The sequence below is a fragment of the Vanacampus margaritifer genome, chromosome 9 (genome assembly GCF_051991255.1).
Source record: "Vanacampus margaritifer isolate UIUO_Vmar chromosome 9, RoL_Vmar_1.0, whole genome shotgun sequence".
In the NCBI taxonomy this organism is placed as follows: domain Eukaryota; kingdom Metazoa; phylum Chordata; class Actinopteri; order Syngnathiformes; family Syngnathidae; genus Vanacampus; species Vanacampus margaritifer.
In genome coordinates, this window is record NC_135440.1 from 19498508 (window position 1) to 19522230 (window position 23723).

Below are 23723 nucleotides of genomic sequence, written 5' to 3' on the forward strand. Positions count from 1 at the left end.
CAGGTTACATTCCCATGTCGACTTCGAACCCCACCATCTCGCATCGATACCTTTCACACAGCACCGCAAGTCGGGAGAAACTGGGCTCAGATGTCCGGTGTGAAAGAGGCTTTTGTTTGAGTTGGGTTTTTTCGTCTTTGAAATCGACGTGTCAAAGAAAATGTTTGTAATGCAAATTTTTCTCCCGGGATGCATTGTAAAAAAAAAAAAAAAAAAAAACGAGTTTCACTGGCGACCGCCTCATTTTAAGAAGTTGTAAAAAATGTTTTGAATGATAATTCTCCTCAGGGGAGCAACCTTAAAATTCTGAATTTTGTACCCCCTCACTGCTTTTTTCCCCCCCTCCATTTTACTTTCATCCCTTCCTCGCTGGAGTCGTTCCCGCCGCCGTGCCTCACAGATTTCAGCACTGTGGCGCAAAACCATTGGGAAACAAGGATCTTATAAAACATACTCAACTTAATGCTTAGTTTGAAAACAATAAACCGTAACACAAAATTGGAACACTATCAATTTTATTTGATGTTGTTTTCTTGTGAAAATCTGTGACAATCAAGCAGTTTTATTGTTTTGTATCAAAGCGGAAGTGGGGTGAAAATGTCGGCCCTGTGCAGCTGCATGGCTGCCAAATGAAAAATCGTCTGAACGTCAACGTTCCGGCGTGCTGATATATAAGCCGCTATGGGAACTTTACAGCGCAATGGAAAATAATTCACAACTTTTTGGCTGAAGACAGCCGTGCTGCTCTGTCCTCACATCACAGTTTAGGACACCCAAAAAGTGTGCTGACGGGTTTTGATCGGTGTGGAAAATGGCCACTTATCACAAATCTCACTGTTTTTTTTTTTTCATAAACCCCTTTTCATGATCAAATTGAAGACTTTTGCAAGCATTCCAGTGAACATTTTCAAGCTTATGAATAACAGAAATACTGTGTTTTATGTAACTCTCCTTTTGTGTTTATTCTTACCAACTAGGTTCATGGTAATTGAATAGTTTTTTCTTTCCAATTTGTATTAACCAACATATCGGTTTGACCTGCAATATAATAGGGTGTAAATATACATGTACAATGAAACTTTGGGTTGTGAATTGAATTTTTTCAAACTGCAACATTCACAAACCAAGGTAATGTTTCCCTTTCAAATAACTGGAAATACAATTAATTCGTTCCAGACCTTGTTTTCGTTGTGTATTAACTCACTGAAGCAACCCCCTTTGCTCCCGGCTGTTTTACTGGATTTTGACTGATTTTGCAAGGCCCACATAATATTGTGTTCTATTGCTATAAAAAAAACATGGAACCTACCAAAAGAAAGATTAGAGTCTCTTCTTTTATCAGGAAAAAAACGTAGATTTGTATTTGTTTACGTTTTGCAGCAATTAGCATTAGAATATAGCTAAGTTTCGTCATTATTCACAAACCTGTTTAAAACACTGAGGAAAAGAGCTTGTTGCAGCATGGCCCTGGTTGATCTCTCATACTATGCTGCCACCTGCTGACCGTTTTTGTAATACCTACCATTGTTTTAAGCGACTTCTTCAGGTCAGAGGCTGCGTCAAAGCCTTCTGTATGCTATAGCATAAAAAAAACAAACATTAAAAAACGGATAAATACGTTTTTGGGACCATGGCCATATTTAAAATGGAACCTTTTTATATGTTTTTGGGAGCAAATGAGTTAAAAATAAAATTGCTTACTCTACTACTCCCATTCAGGGACAGTAATGTTTATGTTAACCGTGTTTACAGCTGGTCATAAATGACCACCATTATTGGATGTGGCGGCCATTTTAGGCACACAAAAAAAAGATACCTTTAAGTGCTGTCACCAATAAATCTTTAGTATCAATTATCCTATCGATTATTCCATTGAAAACTCAGCTAACCTTTGGGCATGCAGAAACACGAAAGTGGCCAAACAACTCTTCATAAACCGAAAATAATGTGCAACCAGGGTTCATTTTTCTTTTAATCAAAAATATTGTCCATAAACTGTAAACTAGGATTACACGCACGCACACACACACACACACACCTACAACTTCCTGTCAAGTCTTAGGAGAGCTCAGCGTTCAGGAATTATACACTGGGTAGCTTTACATCCCACCAGAGAGTAGAGCGCAGCCATGAGAAATATTGCTGTCATACACACAAACGCACGCACACACACACACACACAGATTTGTTTTACTATCTTTGTGGGGCCATCTCACTGACATAATGCATTTCCTAGCCCCTTAACCTAACCCCAACCATCAAAAATGATTGCCTACCCCTATTCCTTACCCTAACCCAGACGTGGGCAATCTCGGTCCTCGAGGGCCGGAGTCCTGCGGCTTTTGGAGGTTTCTCGCTTCCAACACAAGCTGATTCCAATCAACAGGATCGTTATCAGGCTTATGCAGAGCTTGCTGATGCGCTGATCATATATACGAGCTGTGTTGGGGAAGGGCAACATGCAAAACCTGCAGGACTTCGGCCCTCGATGCCCACCTCTGCCCTAACCTCTCAACCATAACCCAATTCAAACCTAAACTCTAAAACCAAGTCTTGACCCTCAAAAAGAGGTCTAAACTTGTGGGGCCCAGCAAAATGGCCCCACATGGGCGGGGGTGGGCCTCACAACTCTGTGAAATCCCAAAATGTTGGCCCCACTATGTAACAAAAACAAGACTACACACACACACACACACACACACACACATTCTTGTACTTATATAATTGTGAGGACATCCTCAATCTGGTTAAAGGCATATTTCGGTCCTCACAATGTAGTATGTACAAGTACACACACACACGGAACACGTGTGAAACAGCAGTTGGTGTAAAGTGCAACTAAACACAAGGCAGGAACTTTTAGAAGCACTGCCGTGTTTTTTTGTCCACTGGAATTCTAGAAAGCCCTGGAAAGAATCTGCCATATCACCCGTACCTGGACTAACTTATATGCACGTAATAGGCTACATGTGCAGCACGATGTATAAACGTGGTGCGGTTGTACACGGTTTACAGTTGTGAGCATGTGTTGTGGTTGTGATGACATGTTGCGTAGTGGCGCTCACATGTGTCGTCCATGTGTGTTGTGTCAGAGCTTGACGTGACATCTTGTTGACATGATGTTAGTGATGATGAATGTACAGTTGAGGATGAGGAGCAGGCTGCGCATGTTGTTTTTATCCATGTACATGTATCTCTAATGTAAAGGGTTAGCACACGTTTTTATTGCCCAATCAGGTTTCAGTTTCTATGTGTTGCCATGTCAATCTAATCTGCCCTTTGGAGTACATAGTGACCTATGTAAGTTCAACTGTATTTGCGATGGCACTGTTTCTTTAACCAATCAGATTTGTCCTTGGCTGGCCCTTGATGACATCAGCATTTTTCCGTTCATTTTTATTAATTTTTTTTTACAAAAATTGTGGCGAAGAGTGACAGAAATATCGTAAAGATGTCGTCGGGCATTATGAATTGTCACATTTTTTAGATAGGGTTAAGGTTTCAAATTAGGTTTTGAAGTTATGTTTTCAAGACAGGGTTCGCCAATTGGGTTGTCAATTTAGTTTTAAGTCAGAGTTAGGGTTCGAAGACAGGATTAGAGTTTTAACTTCAGGCTAGGGCCTCAAATTTAGTTTTCAAGAGTTCATACGGTTTCAATTTAGGGTTTGAAGACAGGGTCGGGGCTTCAGAATTGATAGCAGGGTTAGATTATCAAGCAAAGATTAGTTTCAGATGAGGGTTTCAAGCCCATTTTAGGGCTTTGGGTTTGAAGTCTGAAATTTGAGTTTCAAAAAGAGGTCAGGGTTTCAAATTTGGGTTTGAAGCCTGCTTTAGGATTCAATTAAAACGTAGGGTTGATAACAGGGTTATCAAGTAAAGATTAGGGTTTCAAATAATGATTTCGAGCCTGAGTTAGGATTTTACATTAGGGTTTCAAGGCCAGTTTAGGGCTTCAAATTAGGGTTTGAAGTCTGGGTTTGTGTCTGAAATTTGTTTTAGTTTTTTCCAAAAATAGGTCAGGGTTTCAAATTTGGGTTTGAAGACAGGGTTATGGCTCTAAATTTGGGTTTCAAGCCTGCCTTAGGATTTAATTAAAACTTGAAGTAACAGGGTGGGTTAGGTTATCGAGTAAAGATTAGGGTTTCAAATAACGATTTCAAGCCTGAGTTATGATTTCACATTAGGGTTTCAAGGCCAGTTTAGGGCTTCAAATTGGGGTTTGAAGTTTGGGTTAGGGCCTGAAATTTAGGTTTCAAGCCTGTGTGTTTGTTTCAACACTGGGCTTGACTACAAGGTTGAAATTTAAAACCAGGGTAAGGACATTTGGAGGAGTTTGTTGAAATATTGAAGTAACAATAATTGGAGTAACACTCTTGAAGATGCAATACTGTAAAATGACTGTAACAGTCGTGTGTTGACCTTTGTCTCCCTCTGTCTGCTGTACCGTGTAACACTGCAACACTCCAGTAACACTCGTCTGTGTGTTTGTTGTACAGGCCTTGGTGTCCCTCAGTGTGCTGTACTGGGCTCTGCAGAGTTTCTCGCAGCTGCTCCCCGTCAAGAAAAAGTCACACTGAGACCCAGGAAGTGCAGACCGAGGCGTCTTTGACTCACTCGGCTCGCTGATGGACTTTGTAATCTTTTTGCTTTATAACCTTTTAAATTACACCTCAAAAACTTTTTGCATTGTGAATTTGAAGCAGTATTTATCCTATTTTATTTTCATGATACAGGGATGGATGGATGTGACCAAATGGCGTTGAGATCAGAGTGGTGCATTGTGGGAGTTGTAGTTGGAAAGAGTTTGTGGAGGAGGGAAATGTTACACAGCAGATGGCGCTGCTTCCTTCCCCGTGCTATGCATGCGTTCTATCAAATAAGATTAGAGTATTATGAGGATATAATAATAATATATCAGAGAAATAAAGTCATACAAGACTTTTATTTGCTTGCCATTTCTTTACTTGACTATACATCACAAAACCTTGTGTATTATGTAATGGCTTTAATATGGGTTGTAACATTGGTAGGGTTGCAAGGAAGGTTTCAAGAAAGGGTTAAATTGGGGTTTCAAAGGTAGGGTTTCAAGGCTGGGTTAGGGTTTGAAAGTAGGGTTTCAAAACTGATTAAAGTGAAAATAATAATCAAATAAGGGTTTAACGCTTTGGCTAGCGTGTTATCCATAATTAGGCCTTTAAAGTAGGGTTTCAAGAAAGAGTTAGGGTTTCAAAGTCGGGGTTTCAAAAAGTTGGGGCTTGTTTCGAATGTTTCGAAACTGAGCTAGGGTTTGAAAGTGGGGTTTCAAAACTGGTTAAAAAAACATAAATAAGGGTTTAACGCCTTGGTTAGGGTGCCTATCCATAATTGCACTTTTAAAGTAGGGTTTCAAGCTTGGGTTAGGGTTTCAAAGTCGGATTTTAAGGCTGGTTTGGCATTTGTAAGGAGCAGCTACCCGGCATTCATTGCATTTGAATGCAGTGTTAAAACAGAAGTGACACGCAGCTGCGATTATTCGTCCGAATATTATCACATTCGTTATGCAAAAATAGCAGCACAGATGGCACAAGCGGTCTGTATGTTAATGAACACGTGTGTACTGTATGTACAGTACTTTCATGACAGCTCCCTTCATAACAGGCATATTATATTCTTTATCTTCAACGAAGAATGGCTAATATTACTGGATCTTAAGACACTTAGTTGTGAAACTTCTTTGTGCCATGACTGTATTATACTGCCCACCAGTGGCCAAGTCGTGCATTGTATCGTTTTTCCGTCAAATTCTCAACAAAAGTGAAGAAACGATGTGAATATTTCCAGGATGTTATCCACAGTGCTTTGCTTTTGGATGAAATGTGATTTCTTTATGTTTGATATATTTGCAAAATAAACATGAAGTCCCGTGAATGCTTTCCAGATGCGTCCTGACATTTAAACGACTAATCGTTTCATCGATCGATTGTAACGCAATTTTTCTCTTTAATGATCACAAGTAATAAAATGAGAGCAGAGCAGACACATTGATGGCGCTGGGTCAGAGCAGCGTCGTAAAATGGGAAGCCCGAGGCCTGCCGCCTAACCCTGGACGAAATGTCGCCACGATCAATAACGTCCGTCGGTGCTCATTAGATCCGGACGGGGGAAAAAAGAAAGAAAAGAACAGAAAACAAAAGTAAAGCTTAAGCTGACACTTTTTTGTGAATGTTGTCTCTGTTGTTTGTATTGGACAAATGCTTTGTTTGATTTCCATTCAACTTTTTAACTTGAATAGAACATGAATGTGGTTTTATTTTTTACTTTCCAGTGCATATTATTTTTAAACATTTTGAAGCACTTAAAAATATAAAGTAAATTCTAAATAAAATGTATTATTAGTTTTTTTAAATAACCTTTTACTTTTTTTACCATATCATTTACATTTTTTTTATTATTATTTACTTTTTAATTATTTAAAAACATTTGTATTGATATTTTTTTCTTTGTTTTGATTTTGGGTTGTTTTTACTTTTGACATACGTTGTTTGGAATTATTTTATTTTTGACTTAATTTTCATTTTAATGTAGTAGTAGTATAGTGGTAGTTTATAGTTAATAATATTATTTACCGTTTAAAAAATATTTTCAATATATTTTGCATTTGATGTACCGTACTTTCTTTGTATTTTTCGGCATTATTTTATTTGGTTTGTTTTAATATATTTTAGAATTGCTATTTTTGTAATTAATTAGTCCATTTTTATTGTAACATTTAAATGTGTTATTTTTTGTTTACATTGCTGTTTTAAGAACTTTATTTTACTTTTAATTCATTGTGATTACGATGCTTGGACAATTATTTTATTTTTACTCATTTAATTTACACGGCATAGACAATTTTGCTTTGTATTTGATTGTGCCAACCAACGTTTGTGAATGCACTCATGTCACTAGGCAGAATTTTTAATGATGTATCCCGTTGAGGATGTTGACCACGCACGTTGACAATTAGCAGTTGGCACAAGCCTTGGGGGATGCATCACGATTCCTGCTCCTCATCCGGCGCAGCTTCCGTCCCCTCGGGAAGCAAAACCTTGCCTCGGGTCATCCCCGTAGACTTCTGGAGCTTATATAACGAGGCCCATTCAGGCAGCCTCTCGCTGCTATTTTTAGCCTCACAAGTGGAGTACGAGTGAAGTGATAGAATTATGTATCCAGGGGTTGAATGGAAATTCAATTACTCTTCTGGCCTCACAAGATAAACACTGTTCACTTTTTGGCCTCCGAAGCTCGTCTGCTTGGAGACAAAGCCTGGAAGCGGCGATGTGAATCGACTGCAGAAGGTTGATGTGCACTTAAAGGTTGCCATGGTGACCACTAGCTTTCCAGCGAATGAGATGAGGGTGCACTTAATGAGCCGTTCCCGTTTGACTGTCTAGCGCGGTGGTCTCCTCGACCCAGGGCCGGAGACAGAAATCTTTCAGTGGGGTGGCCAGGGTGACTCCTCGACAATCAGATTAGTATCTGTGTTGCCGAGTCAATGTAATTTGCCCAAGGATTTTACAGTCACTAGTGCTGTCAACGTAACTTCAACTATTCTGTATTAGCAATCCGACTGTTTCTGATCGTTCAAACCAATCAGATTTAAAACTTGCCTCGACGACTTAAGCATTTTTCTGTTCTCTGATTAGTTGGTCTGGACTAAATTGACTAAATTTAATTTTTTTGCTATCTCCATCGTGGGGATTACGTTCCAGACCGCCCGCGCAATAACTGAAATCCAAGATACACAAATAATTTAGTATTGGCATATATTTATAACATTTACGGCTTTTTTAAACAAAAATAATACAAACACATTTTAACTTTAAGAAAGCAAGAGAAATGGAAAACAAATATTACTTAATAAAGTATAAGTGTACCGACTTCTCTGTTTACAACTGTAAAAAACTTTTAAAAAGATGTGTTTTTTTTAATTCATTTTTTAAGGCAGGCAGATGACTTCCAGGTTATATTTCTTCTTCGTTCAGCTTTTTCTTCTTTCAAATTTAGACTGGGAGCAAGTTGTATGCCACCATCTAGTGGCCAAGAATAAAATTACATCGATAATAGACGAGATCAGAACAACGTCCGATTTTTAATTGTACAAAAAAAAAAAAAATCACAAAATAGTGAGGCTGCGAACGATGACACTGCAGTCATTTACTGGATGCTACGGTACATTTCTACTTGTGGTGCTGAATGAAATCATACATGAATATGGAATGCTGTATGTGTGCTTCCATAAATCCTTCCTATCTCTTTCACCTGTCCTTGTCCACTTTCTGCGCTCAGCCCCCTGGGGGAGGTTTCCCCACCGGTTGGCGCACTTAGTGGCTGTCTCACTGAATGCTAACTGATGCTACGTTCATGCTGACAGAAGAGAGGGGGGCGGGAAAAGTGATGATTCCGCTCTCTCTCACTCCCCGTTTTTCGCTCTCTCTCGCACGTCCCCGACTGGAGGAAAACAAACAGCACACCCCCACCCTGGCATGAAGAGTGGGCTGCAGCTGCACCGCAGCCTCTTACTCCACATCTAATTCAGAAATACACAGCATTCCGCACTCAATGGATCCACCACTGGATTGACACCCCCTCTTCTTCACACTCGCCATGTAATTCAGAAAGACAGTCTTGCTTCAGCACACACTGGATCATTCACTGGAGCGCGACCCTTCCTTCCCATTTTCACATGCGACATTCAAATCTGAAATATACACGCTTGTCCGACAAGCCACAGGATTGTTTACAGGATCGACCACTAGATCCTTCACTGGATTTCCGCTCCCTCATCCTCATCCTCACACTCTTGCCTAAGCACCCACAGGATCATTTACAGGATCAAGCGCTGGATCCGTCACTGGATCTCCAAGCCCTCTTCTTCACACGTGACAGCGAATTGTGCTCTCTTTTCTCGGCACCCGCTTAATCTTGCCGGATCATCTTGTACATAATCAAGATCCAAAGCTCCTGCGTCCACATTGACTGGATCGTCCACTGAATCACTGCCGCATCCATTGGACAATCCACTCGATCCTTAAGTGGATCACCTCAGAACATCAACCACTTGAAGATCCACTGAATCTGTCACGAAACTCCACTGGATCACCACCGTCTCTTCTCTTCTCCATCTAATGACAATCGAAACACTCCTCAGCCTCAGCAGCACCCACTGGATCATCTGCTGGATCTTCCACTGGATCTCCCACTGGGTTGTCCACTACAGCTATCACCCCTAAGCAACCATGAGACCATCCACTGGATCACCTCGTGGATGCTCCATAGGATTCTCTACTGGATCACTGCTACTTCTTTTTCACGCTTGACTTCTAATTATACAGACATCAATTTCAGCATCCACTGGATCCTCTACTAAACTAGAGCTACTTCATCTTCATCATACATACTCTTGTCTCAACATTCACTGGATCCCAACAGGATCAACCACTGGATCCCAACAGGATCATTTAATGGATCATCCACTGGATCAGAGCTGCCTTTTCTTCTCCACGCTTGACATCTAATCACAAACTAGATCCTCTAGTCCCAGTACCCCTGAATCCTCCACTGGATCACTGATTGAATCACTACTGCCTCTTCGAATAATGAAAAAAGAACCTCAGCACCAAGTGGAGCAACCACTGCAGTCCCTACTGGAGCCCTACCTGGTCTTATCACTACTTGATGGTTTCTTGAAAATGACATCAGTCTCAGAATTCACCGGATCCCTTCCTGTTGTCTCCACTGGATCCACTGGATCACTATCTGGTCCTATCCCCACTTAATGTATTCCTAATAATACACGTGCTGCCCACGTGTTCTTCCAAACAAACTTTGCTAGTAGCCGACTGTTGCAGGATCCACTAGATCCCCTCCTGTGTTCTCCACCGGCTCAACCACTGAATCCTCTACTGGATCACTACCTGATTTTAACCCCACTTCATGTCTCCTTAAGATACATGTCAGTCTCAGCATCCACTGGATCCCTTACCGTATTTTCCACCGGATCAACCATTGGATCCTCTACTAGATCACAACCACCTCTCTTCTAAAATCCCCAGTCTCCACTGGATCACTGCCACCTCATCTAATCGGAAAAAAAAACACAGACTCCTCGGCACCCACCGGATCCTCGACTGGATCAGCAACGCCTCTTCTTCTCCGCACTCCACATCTAATTACGATACAAAGACCCTTGCCTCAGCACCCACTGGATCCCCCCCAGTGGATCACCGCTGCCTCTTCTTCTCCACACTCTAAATGACAAGCGCATTCACTCCTCTTCGCCCTCGTCCGCTAACGGGATATTCCATTAGAGCGAGCGGCGGACCGTCTGCAGGTGGGCTCATCTGGGAACGTGATCTGCTCCCTGGACTCCGCAGCAGGTGAGTGGCGGCATGTTGACCTTATCTCGTCGTCTTATTGATGCATGTGTGTCGCAGTGTGTGTGTGTGTGTGTGTGAAGGCACTCTCCATCTCCTGATGGATGCAGCACACTGAAGCATGAGCACACACGTGAGGATGCTGTTTATGAACCGTGCCTCGGAATGACAAGATAAGCCATTTTTGGATGTCTGGAAGACGCAGTAAGCTTTGCGTGTGTCTTGTGTGTGTGTGACAACATTTGATATGTCAATAATTGATGGCGTTGCATGCATGCGTGGCGACCACTTGCAATCATTTAGGCTTGACTGCACACTCACAGTCGAGACACTAACATAACGATGCGCAGACTCAGTGGGTTCGTTGAATGTCCCTGATGGATTGCGCATCGTTTGGCATCACAACAGCTGCAACAAGCGAGTAATGCGGCCAGTGTGAATGGTGGAGTCCGGGGGGGGGGGCTACTCGTGCTGTCATCATAGCAACAGCTCAGTCTGATGATGCCAGCGGACACAGCCCAGAATGCACAAAAAACAGACTCTTCTTTTTGCACTTGTTGCGTCAGGACAGGATGGTGCGCCCTCGGACACCTCGCCCTAAGATACTCTTATGCTTGCTGGGGGGCCTTAATTTAATTGAGTTTTATTTATACAACACCACTTTACATATGAAACAATTTTCGAACGATAATTCTAACCATAGGTGGGCGCCTCGAAGAATTTTGAGCGTCTGTCATTCAGTCGGGACAACCGTCACTATTTCAAGCCAAACCGTCAATCCCTTCATTCGTCGATTCCTCAGCAAAATTAGCATCCGTCAATGTTTCCGTCATTTGAAGTGGACATCCGTCTATGTTCCGTCAATCCGTCACCATAATGGGACGTCTGTCATTGAGGTTGTTAAATGATGATATAATTTGTCATCTTTTGCGTGTTCCAAAAATTGGAGATGAGACTTCTTTGTGAAAAAGGCTCCTTCGAAGGATGATTTATTACAGAGATCTCCGGTCACACAAATTGAATATCACGTAAAGAGTGTGTCAATCCAAGAGTGCGTGCCCCCTCCCTTGCGAGAGAGAGCTCTTTATACACCCCAGTCTGTAGAAGAACGCCTTTTTCTCCTCCCATGAATAAGAACAACAGATTGGTTCTCACAATGTTACATAACAGAAGAAAAACAGAGAAGAAAACAGAATCTCAGTACACAGTTCGCACCTGTGTTCATCTTTTAGACACAACATATTCTTCAGTGTACCAGTTCGTACTTTTTTCCCCAAAACAAAATCTCACAAACAGATTGAACTTGACATCTCCTAATGTAGTATAGTTGTGGGAACTGTGTGTGTGCGTTCTCTCTCACGAACAGAATATGTTCTCACGCAGGACACTGAGAAGAAATTTTAGACAAAACAAGGTACCAGATAGGTTAAGGTCGAATTATATTGAGTTCAACATTATTTCACCTACTCTACACATCTATAAAACATTTCAACATGGTTAGAATATGAAATAAAGAATTAAAAATGTTAATAATGTTAACAAGGTATTGCCAAATTTATTGTCGGATTAAAGATTTTACATTGGCGGACAAAAACCCCACTTCCGTCAATGCTAAATTCATCAAATTTTTCGAAGTCGTCAATCGTCAACAAAATGGCCATGCGTCATTGACGGCTTGACGGACCTTCCATCAATCCGTCATTGACAGAATGCCCACCTCTGCTTCGAACACATTAAGAGACCAACGCATGTACAGTATTCTACAGTGAACTCTGTTCTTTGCAGCGATTCGAGACATGCCCGAAAACTCACCATTGTTTGCTAGTATTGAACATTGATGGATTTTGGGTGTACCAAATGCCACCCCTAAAAACTCGGTCAGCAGCGTCTCATGGAAACTTAAAAAAATCTGTATTCCTGATCCACATGAAATCAGGGGCACATAACGGTCAAATCAAAACACATGAAAAAGTCCTAAGGTACCATGTGCTAAATTGAACAGGAAGTCAGCCATTTTGGTTTGAAGGAGCCATTTTGGGCAAATTCCAGAGCTCCAAACCAAAATGACAACAGTTTCTTCAGTCGACACGAAATTCGGCTCTCTAATGTGGCTCAAGTGTCCAAGTCTAATTTGAATGTGACATATTTTCATGTCAATATTCTTCTACTCCTCTAACCTTCTTTTTCTTGTCGAAATAGCCCATCCTTCGTTCGGATTAAGTGTGGCAAAAATGCTGCTCGGTGAGGCCTGAGCACCATGACGAGCGGCCAAGACGCTTGGGTCACGCTGACCCCCGCAGAATTCGCCCTCTTGCAAGAATACACACAATGTGAGTATCCATCTAGTCATCGATCCAACTATCCATCATTCTTTGGGCTATTGTTTTATTGCCTTTGCAGATAAACTGTCAACTCGCGTGTAAGATCTTCAGGCGTTTAATTTGCTACGCACGGACGGGTTACCGCCACCTTTCTTATTTGAACCCAGAGTTCCATTTCACCATTTGCTGACATCACACTTAATGATCGTTTGAAGCTTTCACATGTATATATTCTTTCTAGAAACGTCTTTTGTTTATGCCGTTCCCAGCTTTCGAACCGCAACAAACGCAGCACAATTCAACTGAACGGCGCTCCTGTCATGTATTCTCTTTTTCCAATTTCCTCCTGTAATGACGTGCGCTGCGATGCTGATGATTTTGGCGCCGGGATGGAGACGCTGAAGCGTTTAATGCGAGCGCCGCCAGTGATCCATCATGCCGCTTTCACCGCGCCGTGCCCGCGGTTTACGTCCCTCTCCAAAATGTTGACGCGCAGCAAGACGTAGTGTGGAAAATATGGAGGCGCTGCCTGGCAGGGAGCCTCGTGCGGCCCACGTGTCCTTCCAAACAAACTTTGCTAGTAGCCTACTGTCAAAGCTGTTGAGGGGGCAGCGTTCCAAACGATAAAACTTCGTAGGTAGTAGAGCTTGGATTTGCACATTTGCTATTCGTATTGACATTAGCCACCGAATGACCAAATCAACTCGAATGGGTTTTGCTGAAAAAAACACGTGTAGCACTTTATCATGACTTATGTTTACCAAGCCATATTCACTTATCTCATTCAAGTGTAGCAGAGTGTAGCCTACTGAAGAGGGTCTTCTGCCCACATTTAGTCATAGCTCTTTTAATTTATTTATTTCCTCAGTAGAACTTTTATCTGCGGATGTGTTTTTGTGAATGATGTCGCAATTTCTGCTCATGCCGGTTTGTCTGGGATGCCTCCTATTTTCACAACAATAGACCATTTGTCTGTGGTCGAAGTCAATGTGTATTGAATGATGTCTGTAAAAGTTTTATCTCATGTCTGGTGAACCCAGGGGGGGGGGGGGGTTCCTGGGGGCTTGGGGGTTTTGTGGTACCGCCCCTCAAGATAGTATAAGAATGTTGTGAGTCCGCTGTAACTTCGCACTAGTGAGAGGCTGCCATTTTCTGGGAACTCACTTGTGCCCGGAATATTCTGTAGAAATAAAAGCTTCGAAAGTGACTGTTCATTGATCTCCAGCCTGCATTCGGATAACCAACATTCTCACTACCCGAAAGAAAACGAACACGCGGAACGAAAAGATTCAACACATGGAAAGGTTAACCTTTTTAGTTGAAAATTACTTACTGTAACTTCGAGGATCCCGCGCTGTATGTAGCCTGCTCAATGGCAGAGCAAAAGGATGTTTTCGCTTCTCTTTGGTTCCATTTTAAACCCATTTTTGCTGCTACTAGCCTCGTTCTAGTTAGCGCTAAAATAGTTAATCTCTCAGGTCATCCTTGCTAGCCGCTAAGCTAGTTTGTCTCTCAGGTCCGGTGTCCAAGTTTTGTTTATTGCTAGTGTAACGTGCGGTGGCTAATCAGCCATGGATGGTGCAGCTTGATAGCAAAAACTGGAGCGCAACAAAGGAACTGGAAGTCCACAGGCTTACTTTATTAATATGAAATAAAAAACAGTAGGCTTCTCAGTGCTACCGCTCGTCACAATGCGCATACACATCCATGGCATTAAATATATTGATGGCCAAAATAAAAAAGTGCGCAAAAACCCGGTGCCACACTACGGATTGTTACACTAGCACGGCTTTAGCTGGACAATTGCGAGACGTTAGCCGACCAAATATTTCTGTTAATGCCGGCTAAATAGTCCCATAACTTCTTCGGTTGTTTGCTTGACTGACCTACGTACGTAGCTTTCAGGCATGTGCCCTCCCCACGTATATATGTTACACGTAGGCCTATTTGGATTTCACAATAAACGGACACTCTTATGTCGAATGCTAACGATTTTCAACTCGGTGGCTAGCCACGTTATCACCCCAAAAAATGCTAAATATCGGCGGCGTAAACTAAATCCTGAAAATAAAACATCTTCAAACCAATTTGGCGAAACTACCTGTGCCTTTCAGAGCATAGGTTCAGAACATTTTATTTATATGCGTGCTGAATTTTGTGCCGGATGCTAAAATGCTAATATGTGTGTGTCTGTGTGGCAATATGAACATGCGGGCTGCATTTAGTAATAATCCGACTATTTTTTTCTCCAGAAAAAAAAAAATATATATATATAAATAAAAAGTAATAATCCGACATTGTGTTTCAGCAACTGCAGTAGGTTGTAGAATATTCTATGCTTGTCAAGTGTGCACATTCATAACACACAATAATGCCTCCCAAAGTGCTGCTTCACTGCAACACGATCGTTTTTAATAAGATACGTAGAATGTGACACACAAACGCACGCACGCACACGCTCCTCCATTATGGATATGGATTGTGTTGCCATGGCATTCAGGAATGATGACAAGTGCTCCGGCGTATTGCAATGAACATCTTACATGGGATGTTGAATTGAAGCTAGACACACGCAAGCACGCAAGCACGCACACCGATTCAGTTTTGTGCGTCTTTGATCTGTCGTCAGACTCGAGCAAGAAGCTGAAAGATGTGCTGCAAGAGTTCCACGGCGATGGTGTGCTGGCCAAATACAATCCTGAAGAGGTTTGTGCAATTCGTCCCCTATCATCCCAACACAGTATTGCAGGGTATTATTTTTAACTCATTCACTGCCATTGACGGCCATAGACGTCAAAAAATTATTTTGAACTATTTCTATTAGTTTTTTTCCACTTTTGTTAACAAGAGTATGAAAACCTAGATTTTTTTTTTATTGTACATTTAGAATATATCTAAAATTTGTGATTAATCGATTAATTACAATTAAAAAATGTAATCGTCTGACGCCCCTAATTTTTAATAATCTTTTCTTTTTTATCAGGGGCATCAGGCGATTAACATTTTTAATTGTAATTAATCACATGACTTCACCAGTTAACTCAAGATTAATCACAAATTTTACATCTGTTTTAAATGTACAATAAAAAAAAAATCTAGGTTTTCATACTCTTGTTACCAAAAATGGAAACAAATGTGAAACTAATAGAAATAGTTCAAATTAATTTTTGAATCAGGGGCATCAGGCGATTAACATTTTTAATTGTAATTAATCACATGACTTCACCAGTTAACTCAAGATTAATCACAAATTTTACATCTGTTTTAAATGTACAATAAAAAAAATCTAGGTTTTCATACTCTTGTTACCAAAAATGGAAACAAATGTGAAACTACTAGAAATAGTTCAAATGAATTTTTGACGTCTATAGCCGTCAATGGCAGTGAATGAGTTAACATAGTTTATTAGTTTTATAGATAACATATAATTATTTAATAATAAATACAAATTAATTCAAAATAATTAAAAACAATTAATAAGTAATGATTCTTTGAAACACTTTTCCAAGACTTTGTTGCACTTTTGAGGCATTGACTACTTTGTAGACACAGTTACTTTATCTAATCATGTGCCAATGCTCTGTATGTTCTCTCTTTTTGACAGAAACAGGAAATCCTCAGCCAGGTGAGTGTTACTTCCTCCTTTCCCGCCGACAAGGCCTTAATTGATATAGAACCCTGCAAGCTCTAAAAATGTGAATTGATCACATTTCAAAGAGCATATTTCATCCTCTGTGTTATGTGTGCTCAACCAGGAGATTGACTTTGAGGGCTTCAAGGTGTTCATGCAGACATTCCTGGAAAGCGAGCTGCCGCAGGAGTTCTGCCAGCATCTCTTTATGTCCTTTAGCAACAAGGACCATGCCAGCCCGTCTTCGTCCTCCGACAAGCCCAAAGTCTCTGGTAGGAGTTTACACTAACATACCATCACTTGCGTTCAATTTATAGCTATGCTAAATACTCCACTAAGTGATTTTCCGTAACGGTTTCACTTGAAAAGTGTTTGTTTCATTTGTTTGACTGCTGGAAAGAAGGTTAAGTAAGTTTAAGCTTGTTGTGGACTCCAGATCCTGCATTTTACTGCAATACTTGCTTTTTACACTAGGTGGCAACGCAAGAGAAGAAAAGAGAAGTTTGTTGTCATCTCTTACTTCCTTGTTTATTGGCCACCCTAAAATCCAGACAAATCCTTGACAGTTTGCTTTACTGAATTGCTAGTTTTTTTTTAACTACTGTCTAAATAAAAATAAATATATAGTAGCTTTGCATATCTTTACCTCCGCTTGTGTATTGATTTAGTGTTTTAAATAAATAAAATATGTCAAAGTGGCTATTTCCTACTTCTATTATTTTTCTGTACGTGCCTGTCGGAAGAAAAAGTTTAGACACCCCTTGTTTAATTAACGAAGCTAATGAGTTATTTTGTAAGAAACTGTCTGAAATTGTCCAACAAATTTAAATCGGTCAGTAACGTAGCCTCATGACAAATGATAGCTTGTGGCGACAAGCTAGCAGGCACAGCGGCGATGAGATTAAAACCAAAAAGAATTTGCATAAATGTGTTATTTCGCAATTGTGTATCAAACTAGTGGTCCTTCAAATGAATCAGTCCCCAAAGAGTAGCTCTCAGTTTTCAAGATCAGATAGATATTATACAATAACGTTGATGAGTCATAAACATTTTATTATTATTTTTTAAAGCCTTTTGTAAATCCACAGCTGTGCTATTGATCGATGCCACTGTTTCTGTATGACTGATGTCAGGCCTCCCCGCCAACATGAGAGACATCCCGGTTGCAGGTTTGACTTTATGTCGCCCCCTCCCTCGCCGCAGGCCTCAAGCTGATCAAAAGCAATTCCACCCCACTGAGGACGATGGGCCTACCCGGGCCGCCGAGCACGGTGCAGCTGAAAGACATCGTGTGCTACCTGTCGCTGCTGGAAGGAGGACGGCCTGAGGACAAGCTGGAGTGTGAGTGCTGACATATTACACGTGTGGAACATCAGTGTTCAGTGGGTTATTTGATAGTGTTGGCAAATAATGGGTTAGGTGAGTGACTAAAATAAAAGTCACATATTGTTCATCCATTTTCTCAATGCCTGTCTTTGTCAAATGACATGTAATAAAGGTTTGTTTACACCTGGGCCATGAGACAATAATTTGATTGCACAGGTTTTTTTTCTTTTCTTCAAAATTTTTGTGAAACTTTATTATGAACATACATGAAAATCTGCAAACAATTTGAGTATCAAAGTATATCAGCAACTGTTTTACAATTTTTATTATTTTATAAGAAATAAAACAAATAAGCAACCCAAAACATTTTTTTTTTAAAAAAAGCAGTAAAAATAAAAGACACAAAAAACTTTTTTTTTTTTTAAAGCTCTATACAATTACTTTTCTTATTGTTATTTTCAAAGTATTTATGTACAGATTAAATTCTACAAGAAAAATTGGATTTAGAAAATCTTATTTTGTGTAAGTAAAATTGATCAATTAACAGAATATGTATTTACTTTTTGTTCTTTGCTAAATTATTAGTCAACTTTGCCAATTTAATAATGTATTTAATTGAATTCAACGATAAAGATTCCGGCTGAAGCCACTGTTGTGTGTAGCTTAGTCATGTCGATGGTGCTCTCTGCTGGTCAGTCTGAGAACTGCAGTTACTGCGTTCCGCTGCCTGTTTTTTCTTTTTAAATATTTTATTTACGTGTTTTTTTTTTTTTACTCAACCACTTCATCTCCATCGTAAAATAACATAAAATATTAATATTTAAGTACTAAATATTACTATCGTCTTCTACTTACGACTTGATTATTATTATTATTTTTTTAAATCTACCATTATTAGGCTACATGTTGTCTGTTCCTGTGCAAAACAAGCTTTTCAATGGTAGCAGCTTTGTGAAAATATGATAGGGATTAAGGAAGTTGTGAAATTGTTTTCTCACTATACATTTTATCCATTTTCCCTCACAATGACTTCGTTGTAGGAGCATCGACATGAGACATCACTTTCTGTTCCCGATGTGGCCCCAGCAAGAAAGAGGCCATTATAACTCCTTGATGCGGAGTCCCTCATGATGTCAGCAGTGTTAGCTTATGTAAAAACATCTTTTTCTCTTTCTCTTCAGTTATGTTTCGCCTCTATGACACAGACGGAAACGGCTCTTTGGACAGCTCGGTAAATATTTCTTTTACTTTTTGATATATTTTCAGACTTGGTAAATGGTAATATATTATATATATATATATATATATATATATATATAATCTAGTTAACTGATGTTACCAAGGAGCAATGTATGGAGAGATGAATTATGGTTATTTCACTATCTGAATCTGGTTGTCTAAAATATAAAATATCTGTCTGGGATAATTTGAGAAGGAAACTTGTCTTTTTGTGTTTTAAAAAAAATACAATGTGGGACATTACATTTAAAAGACTAATTGCTTTGTTGGCTAATTTTGCTGCACATTCCTTTTGATCAATTTTTTGCTATCACTGGCAATTTGACATACAAAAGTAAAACAACACAGATACAATATTGGTAGCCTACCTTGTTCTGTGTGATGCACACATTCAATTGCACCTACAATTTAGCAAATAACTAAAAGTGTAAATAATAATAAAAAAAATTTGGACAGAAATGAAAGGATTTTTGGACGTATTTCACCACGTCAATCAATTAGATTTGTGATGGGATCATTAACGGACTGTTTAGTATTTAGCTCAAGCTAGTGCTGAACTAATAATTCATTCAATTTAAAAATCCACTACATATTTCATTAATATGCAAAAAAAAAACAGTTGTATCACATGAACATACTTTTTAAATTTTTTTTTATAATCATCGGTCCAGTAATCATTAATTTTGTTACATGGTTGGAGCCTCACCTTACAAGAGGCTGACATGTTTTTGCCGCCATCTTCCTGCTAAGGATGGTATTTTGATGTGATCATGCCGAAATGATCTGTTCGTTGCCTAATTAACTAATAAACACGATATCCGTGTACTTGTCTTCATCCCTCTCTTTTTTTTGTCATAATTCAAGTTGGTTTTTTTTGGAACAATTTATGCATACACGTTTGAGTTTTTCAACAGTATTTGAGTTTCTCGCAAAGTCATCCTCGCCTTAAATGGATGTTTCCGAAATTCAGTGGTACACATTTGTGAATGAGTGAAATTTGAAGACCCAGCATGGCAATTTTGTATGACAACATTCTTGCGGGGGTGAAATTGGAGCCTTCGAGGGGACAATCTTGTAAATCCCATCATTAGTATCCCGTTATTAGCTCTGGATCCCATAATTATCTCGAGCGGGGGAATCAAAGTGCCAAAAACACCAAATAAAACACACACACACACATCACAGATCTCAAGTTTTGCTGTATTAATATTCCCTTTATGCTTTTCACCAATTGTATGTTTGATATTGAATGACGCTCACCATATTATGAAGCACCGCAGCATCATCACAAGTGACCCCGTGATGACCTTTGTAATAATGTCAGCTGCTCTGCTTCTCTCCGGAAAGAAAACAACAAACACTGTTATTAAGCCACTGAGCTCTTCACACCACCTCCTCTGACATTTCCACCCTGTTATTATGCGTCCGCCATCAGCACATTAACAGCAGCAGCCGTTTACAAGGCCAGCTAAATACTGTCTTTAAAAAATGTGTGTGTGTGTGTGCAGGAACTGGAGCACATCATCTCGCAGATGATGCACGTGGCCGAGTACCTGGAATGGGACGTGACGGAACTCAAACCCGTAAGAGCCAAACCCAGAAAATAAAAATACTATTTAAAACAGAGCTTCATTTACGATATTTCTAATAGATCCTCCAGGAAATGATGCATGAGATCGACTACGACCGCGACGGTACCGTGTCTCTGGAGGAGTGGATCCAAGGGGGGATGACCACCATCCCACTTTTGGTTCTTTTGGGTCTGGAGACGGTGAGTACACAAAAGCGTCTGTCTGTGAATACTCACACTGGCTCATACTATACACAAAAAAAGGACTATTTGCAATCAGTCAGAGAAACTGAGCATGGGTGCAGTTCAAATAGTGTACACTAGGTGGAGGCATTTGACAAGAATCTGTAGTTTTGTGTTGAAATGTGTTGATACTTTTCCAAAGAATTAAAACACATGATACAACAAGTCCCTTTTGGATCTAATGGAACAGAATGGATAAACAAAAAAAGTGACAGTTGACACTGCTTTATCTACTCTGTGAATTTTCTGCAACGGTGAACTTAATTGCATTGCGATGGCAGTAAACCCAACGTAAACTCAACCCTTATCAGATAGGTCCGCCCTGGAGCTACTTGAACAAACTTTGGCTAATGGTGTGTCGTGTTTGTAGAATGTGAAAGACGACGGTCAGCACGTGTGGCGTCTGAAGCACTTCAACAAGCCGGCCTACTGCAACCTTTGTCTCAACATGCTCATCGGCCTCGGCAAGCAGGGACTCTGCTGCTCATGTGAGTGGAGACGCTCTACAATTCACACGCATTCAAATCACCATTAATAAGGGATCAAAGTTTTGCTGACATTTTCCAAAATCAGTCACCTCTAATGTGATAAAGTCACATTTTTTCAGTCGACCATTTTTGAATGAGCTGTTGTATTTATTTTATTTACTGGTGCTGGCGTGCCGGTATGGTAACGACCACCTCATTTCCATACCTACATAATGAGCGTAGGGTATGTAAAACAGCGTTTTTGTATACACACCTGCAATGGGGCACCATCACCACAGACAAACAAAGAAATAGGATGACTTTTTTAGGGCACTGATACGAATACGTTTAAAAGATGCTGTATATGGTGGAGAAGCTGGAATACGCTCTGTTAACAGCAAAATGTAATTATTGCAACAGAGGCTGTTTCTAGTGGCAGATATTGAATAATAATATATTTTTTACAGGGATGTGATTTTTCCGCTAATTCGCGGAATTCCGCTTTTTTTTATCTCCCCCCAAAAAAAAAAAATCAGATTTTTTTTATTTATTTATTTTAATTTTTTTTTGTATTTCATTGTGTATGCACATGACTCCGACAGATAACATCTTCTGCTATAACAAAGACATTTGTGGTATGCTCTAATATGAGTTACTTTTCATTTGGTCATGATACAATTATTTGTTCATGAAGTTTGAACTCTTCAACATTATTTATGTGTTAACTTAGTAATCACATTAGTTAGATATGATGATATTCTCAGTCATAGTTTTTAAAAGCAAAGGCAGTCCAATGTTTTTGAATGTGACTGATTTTGAGTTGACTAAAACTGCCATTTTATATGGGATAGTTCAATATACATTGAAAATTTATGCTGTTGTTTTGTCTATTTCTTTGTCATGTGAGTGCATTGAAAGTACTTAAAAACACGGAAAACCCATGAGCTCCGGGGGGCTTCTCCCCCCTTGTCCCCCCACCAGGGCACTGCCCTGGACCTAGCTGGGTGCCAGCGGCCCCCAGACCCCGGGCTAAATTTTCAGATAATTTCACTTTGGTCAAATCACATCCCTGTTTTTAAAAAGCCAATAAATCACTCTTAAAATTCAGCGATTTTATTGGTATACTTTTAAATACAATGTGAAAAAAAAAAATCAATATCGCTGACCTAAATATTCACTTTTGAATGATTAGAAAAACATAATCAATTTTCAAGTTAATTATTTCATTGATAGACATGCATTTCAAGTAATGTAAACCCCCCCCCCCACACACACACACACAAAAAAAAACAGTGACCTAAATGATCAGACATGTACTTTTGAAGACTAAACAAAAAGAAAACCAAATCAAGTTCAAAGGCTGGGACTTGGTTAGATATTCACTTTTTATTCAAATGTTAATAAATGAATAAATAAAAATTATTAAAAACAAAAAAAAACTAAAACTACTGACATAATTGACAGGTGCTTACTTTTAAGTAAAAAAAACAACAGGCAAAATATTGGCACATATTCAATTCTAAAAAAACAAAACAATCACTGACCTAATTGCCTGATACGTAGTTAAATTAAATAAAACTAAATAATTAATAAATACTGTAAGTCTCAAGTGACGGCTATTATACAATTAAGATCAATTATACAGCTCATTAAGACTCTTTTGCATATGGTCACTTTTGTTTTGTTTTTTAATCATCGCCAATTTCTGACTGCATATATTCACTTTTAAGTAATAAAGAAACACTGCTTATTTATTATTTATTAAAATTGTAATGATCATAATTAATACATTTAGCCAGTGAACATTACTGATTCATTGCACCTAATAATGTAGAAAAAGTTGTGAACAGTCACTTCATAATGTCCTGATGCCTGAAAGTCGTATTTTAACCAACATAACCCATGACATCTTTTGCAACAAATTCTCTTTATAAATACAACTGATGTGCATGGATGTGAGCTTTAAGTAAATAAATCAAGAAAAAGAAGACATCTCCAGTGGTCGCCTCGCAGGTTGACACAGCTCACTTTGTTTACGCATTCACCGCCGGTGCACGCCGCGCACACTCCTAACAAAAACCTCTTCTTTTCCGCCAATGGTGTTGTCGTCGTGTGGTCTCTCCAGTTTGCAAGTATACAGTCCACGAGCGCTGCGTGGCCCGCGCGCCGCCCTCCTGCATCAAAACCTACGTCAAGTCCAAGAAAAACACCGAGGTGCGTCCAATTGGAGTGCGGCGCACTCGTCGGCGCGCCGGCGCTCTCCGAGGGCCCCGCTGCGCTCTTATTGCATGCTTAGCATTGCTAATTAGCAGCAGCGAGCGACTCATCCACAAACCTTTTTGTTTTGCTCGTAATTGTTTTTCTTTTCGGTGCTTTTTTTTCCCATTGTTGGAAAGTAATGAAGCATAAATCAACATTACTTTTATTGAACTGGTTTTGATGTAGCATTAACTTTGCCACAACTTACGAGTTTGAGTTTTAAGCAGGAGCTAGTAGGGCTGAATGAGTTTGAAAAATAGTCATAATTTT

At 39.8% G+C, this 23723-nt stretch overlaps 2 protein-coding genes across 4 annotated transcripts in view; both read left to right on the top strand.

Moving 5' to 3' along the window:
* Nucleotides 1-5907, top strand: part of agmo (alkylglycerol monooxygenase) — a 41703-nt gene extending 35796 nt beyond the window's left edge. The window contains exons 13-14 of one of the 2 annotated variants that reach the window (XR_013295396.1): nt 4497-4634; nt 4734-5907. Coding sequence is in view for 1 of the 2 variants with exons in the window: in XM_077576483.1 (XP_077432609.1) it covers nt 4497-4577 (81 nt within the window). In the remaining variant the exon portion in view is untranslated. Of the gene's footprint in view, nt 1-4496 lie in introns of both variants that reach the window. The other variant, XM_077576483.1, reaches the window with a different exon arrangement.
* Nucleotides 5908-8544: 2637 nt separating this feature from the next.
* dgkb (diacylglycerol kinase, beta) overlaps nt 8545-23723 on the top strand; it is a 56356-nt gene continuing 41177 nt past the window's right edge. Inside the window, exons 1-11 of one of the 2 annotated variants that reach the window (XM_077576315.1) lie at nt 8545-10400; nt 12597-12727; nt 15348-15424; nt 16323-16343; nt 16474-16621; nt 17553-17690; nt 18857-18906; nt 20423-20497; nt 20566-20685; nt 21098-21215; nt 23320-23408. In XM_077576315.1, the coding sequence (XP_077432441.1) occupies nt 12655-12727; nt 15348-15424; nt 16323-16343; nt 16474-16621; nt 17553-17690; nt 18857-18906; nt 20423-20497; nt 20566-20685; nt 21098-21215; nt 23320-23408 (909 nt within the window). In that variant the 5' untranslated portion in view covers nt 8545-10400; nt 12597-12654. Of the gene's footprint in view, nt 10401-10460; nt 10602-12596; nt 12728-15347; nt 15425-16322; nt 16344-16473; nt 16622-17552; nt 17691-18856; nt 18907-20422; nt 20498-20565; nt 20686-21097; nt 21216-23319; nt 23409-23723 lie in introns of those variants that run through there. The other variant, XM_077576316.1, reaches the window with a different exon arrangement.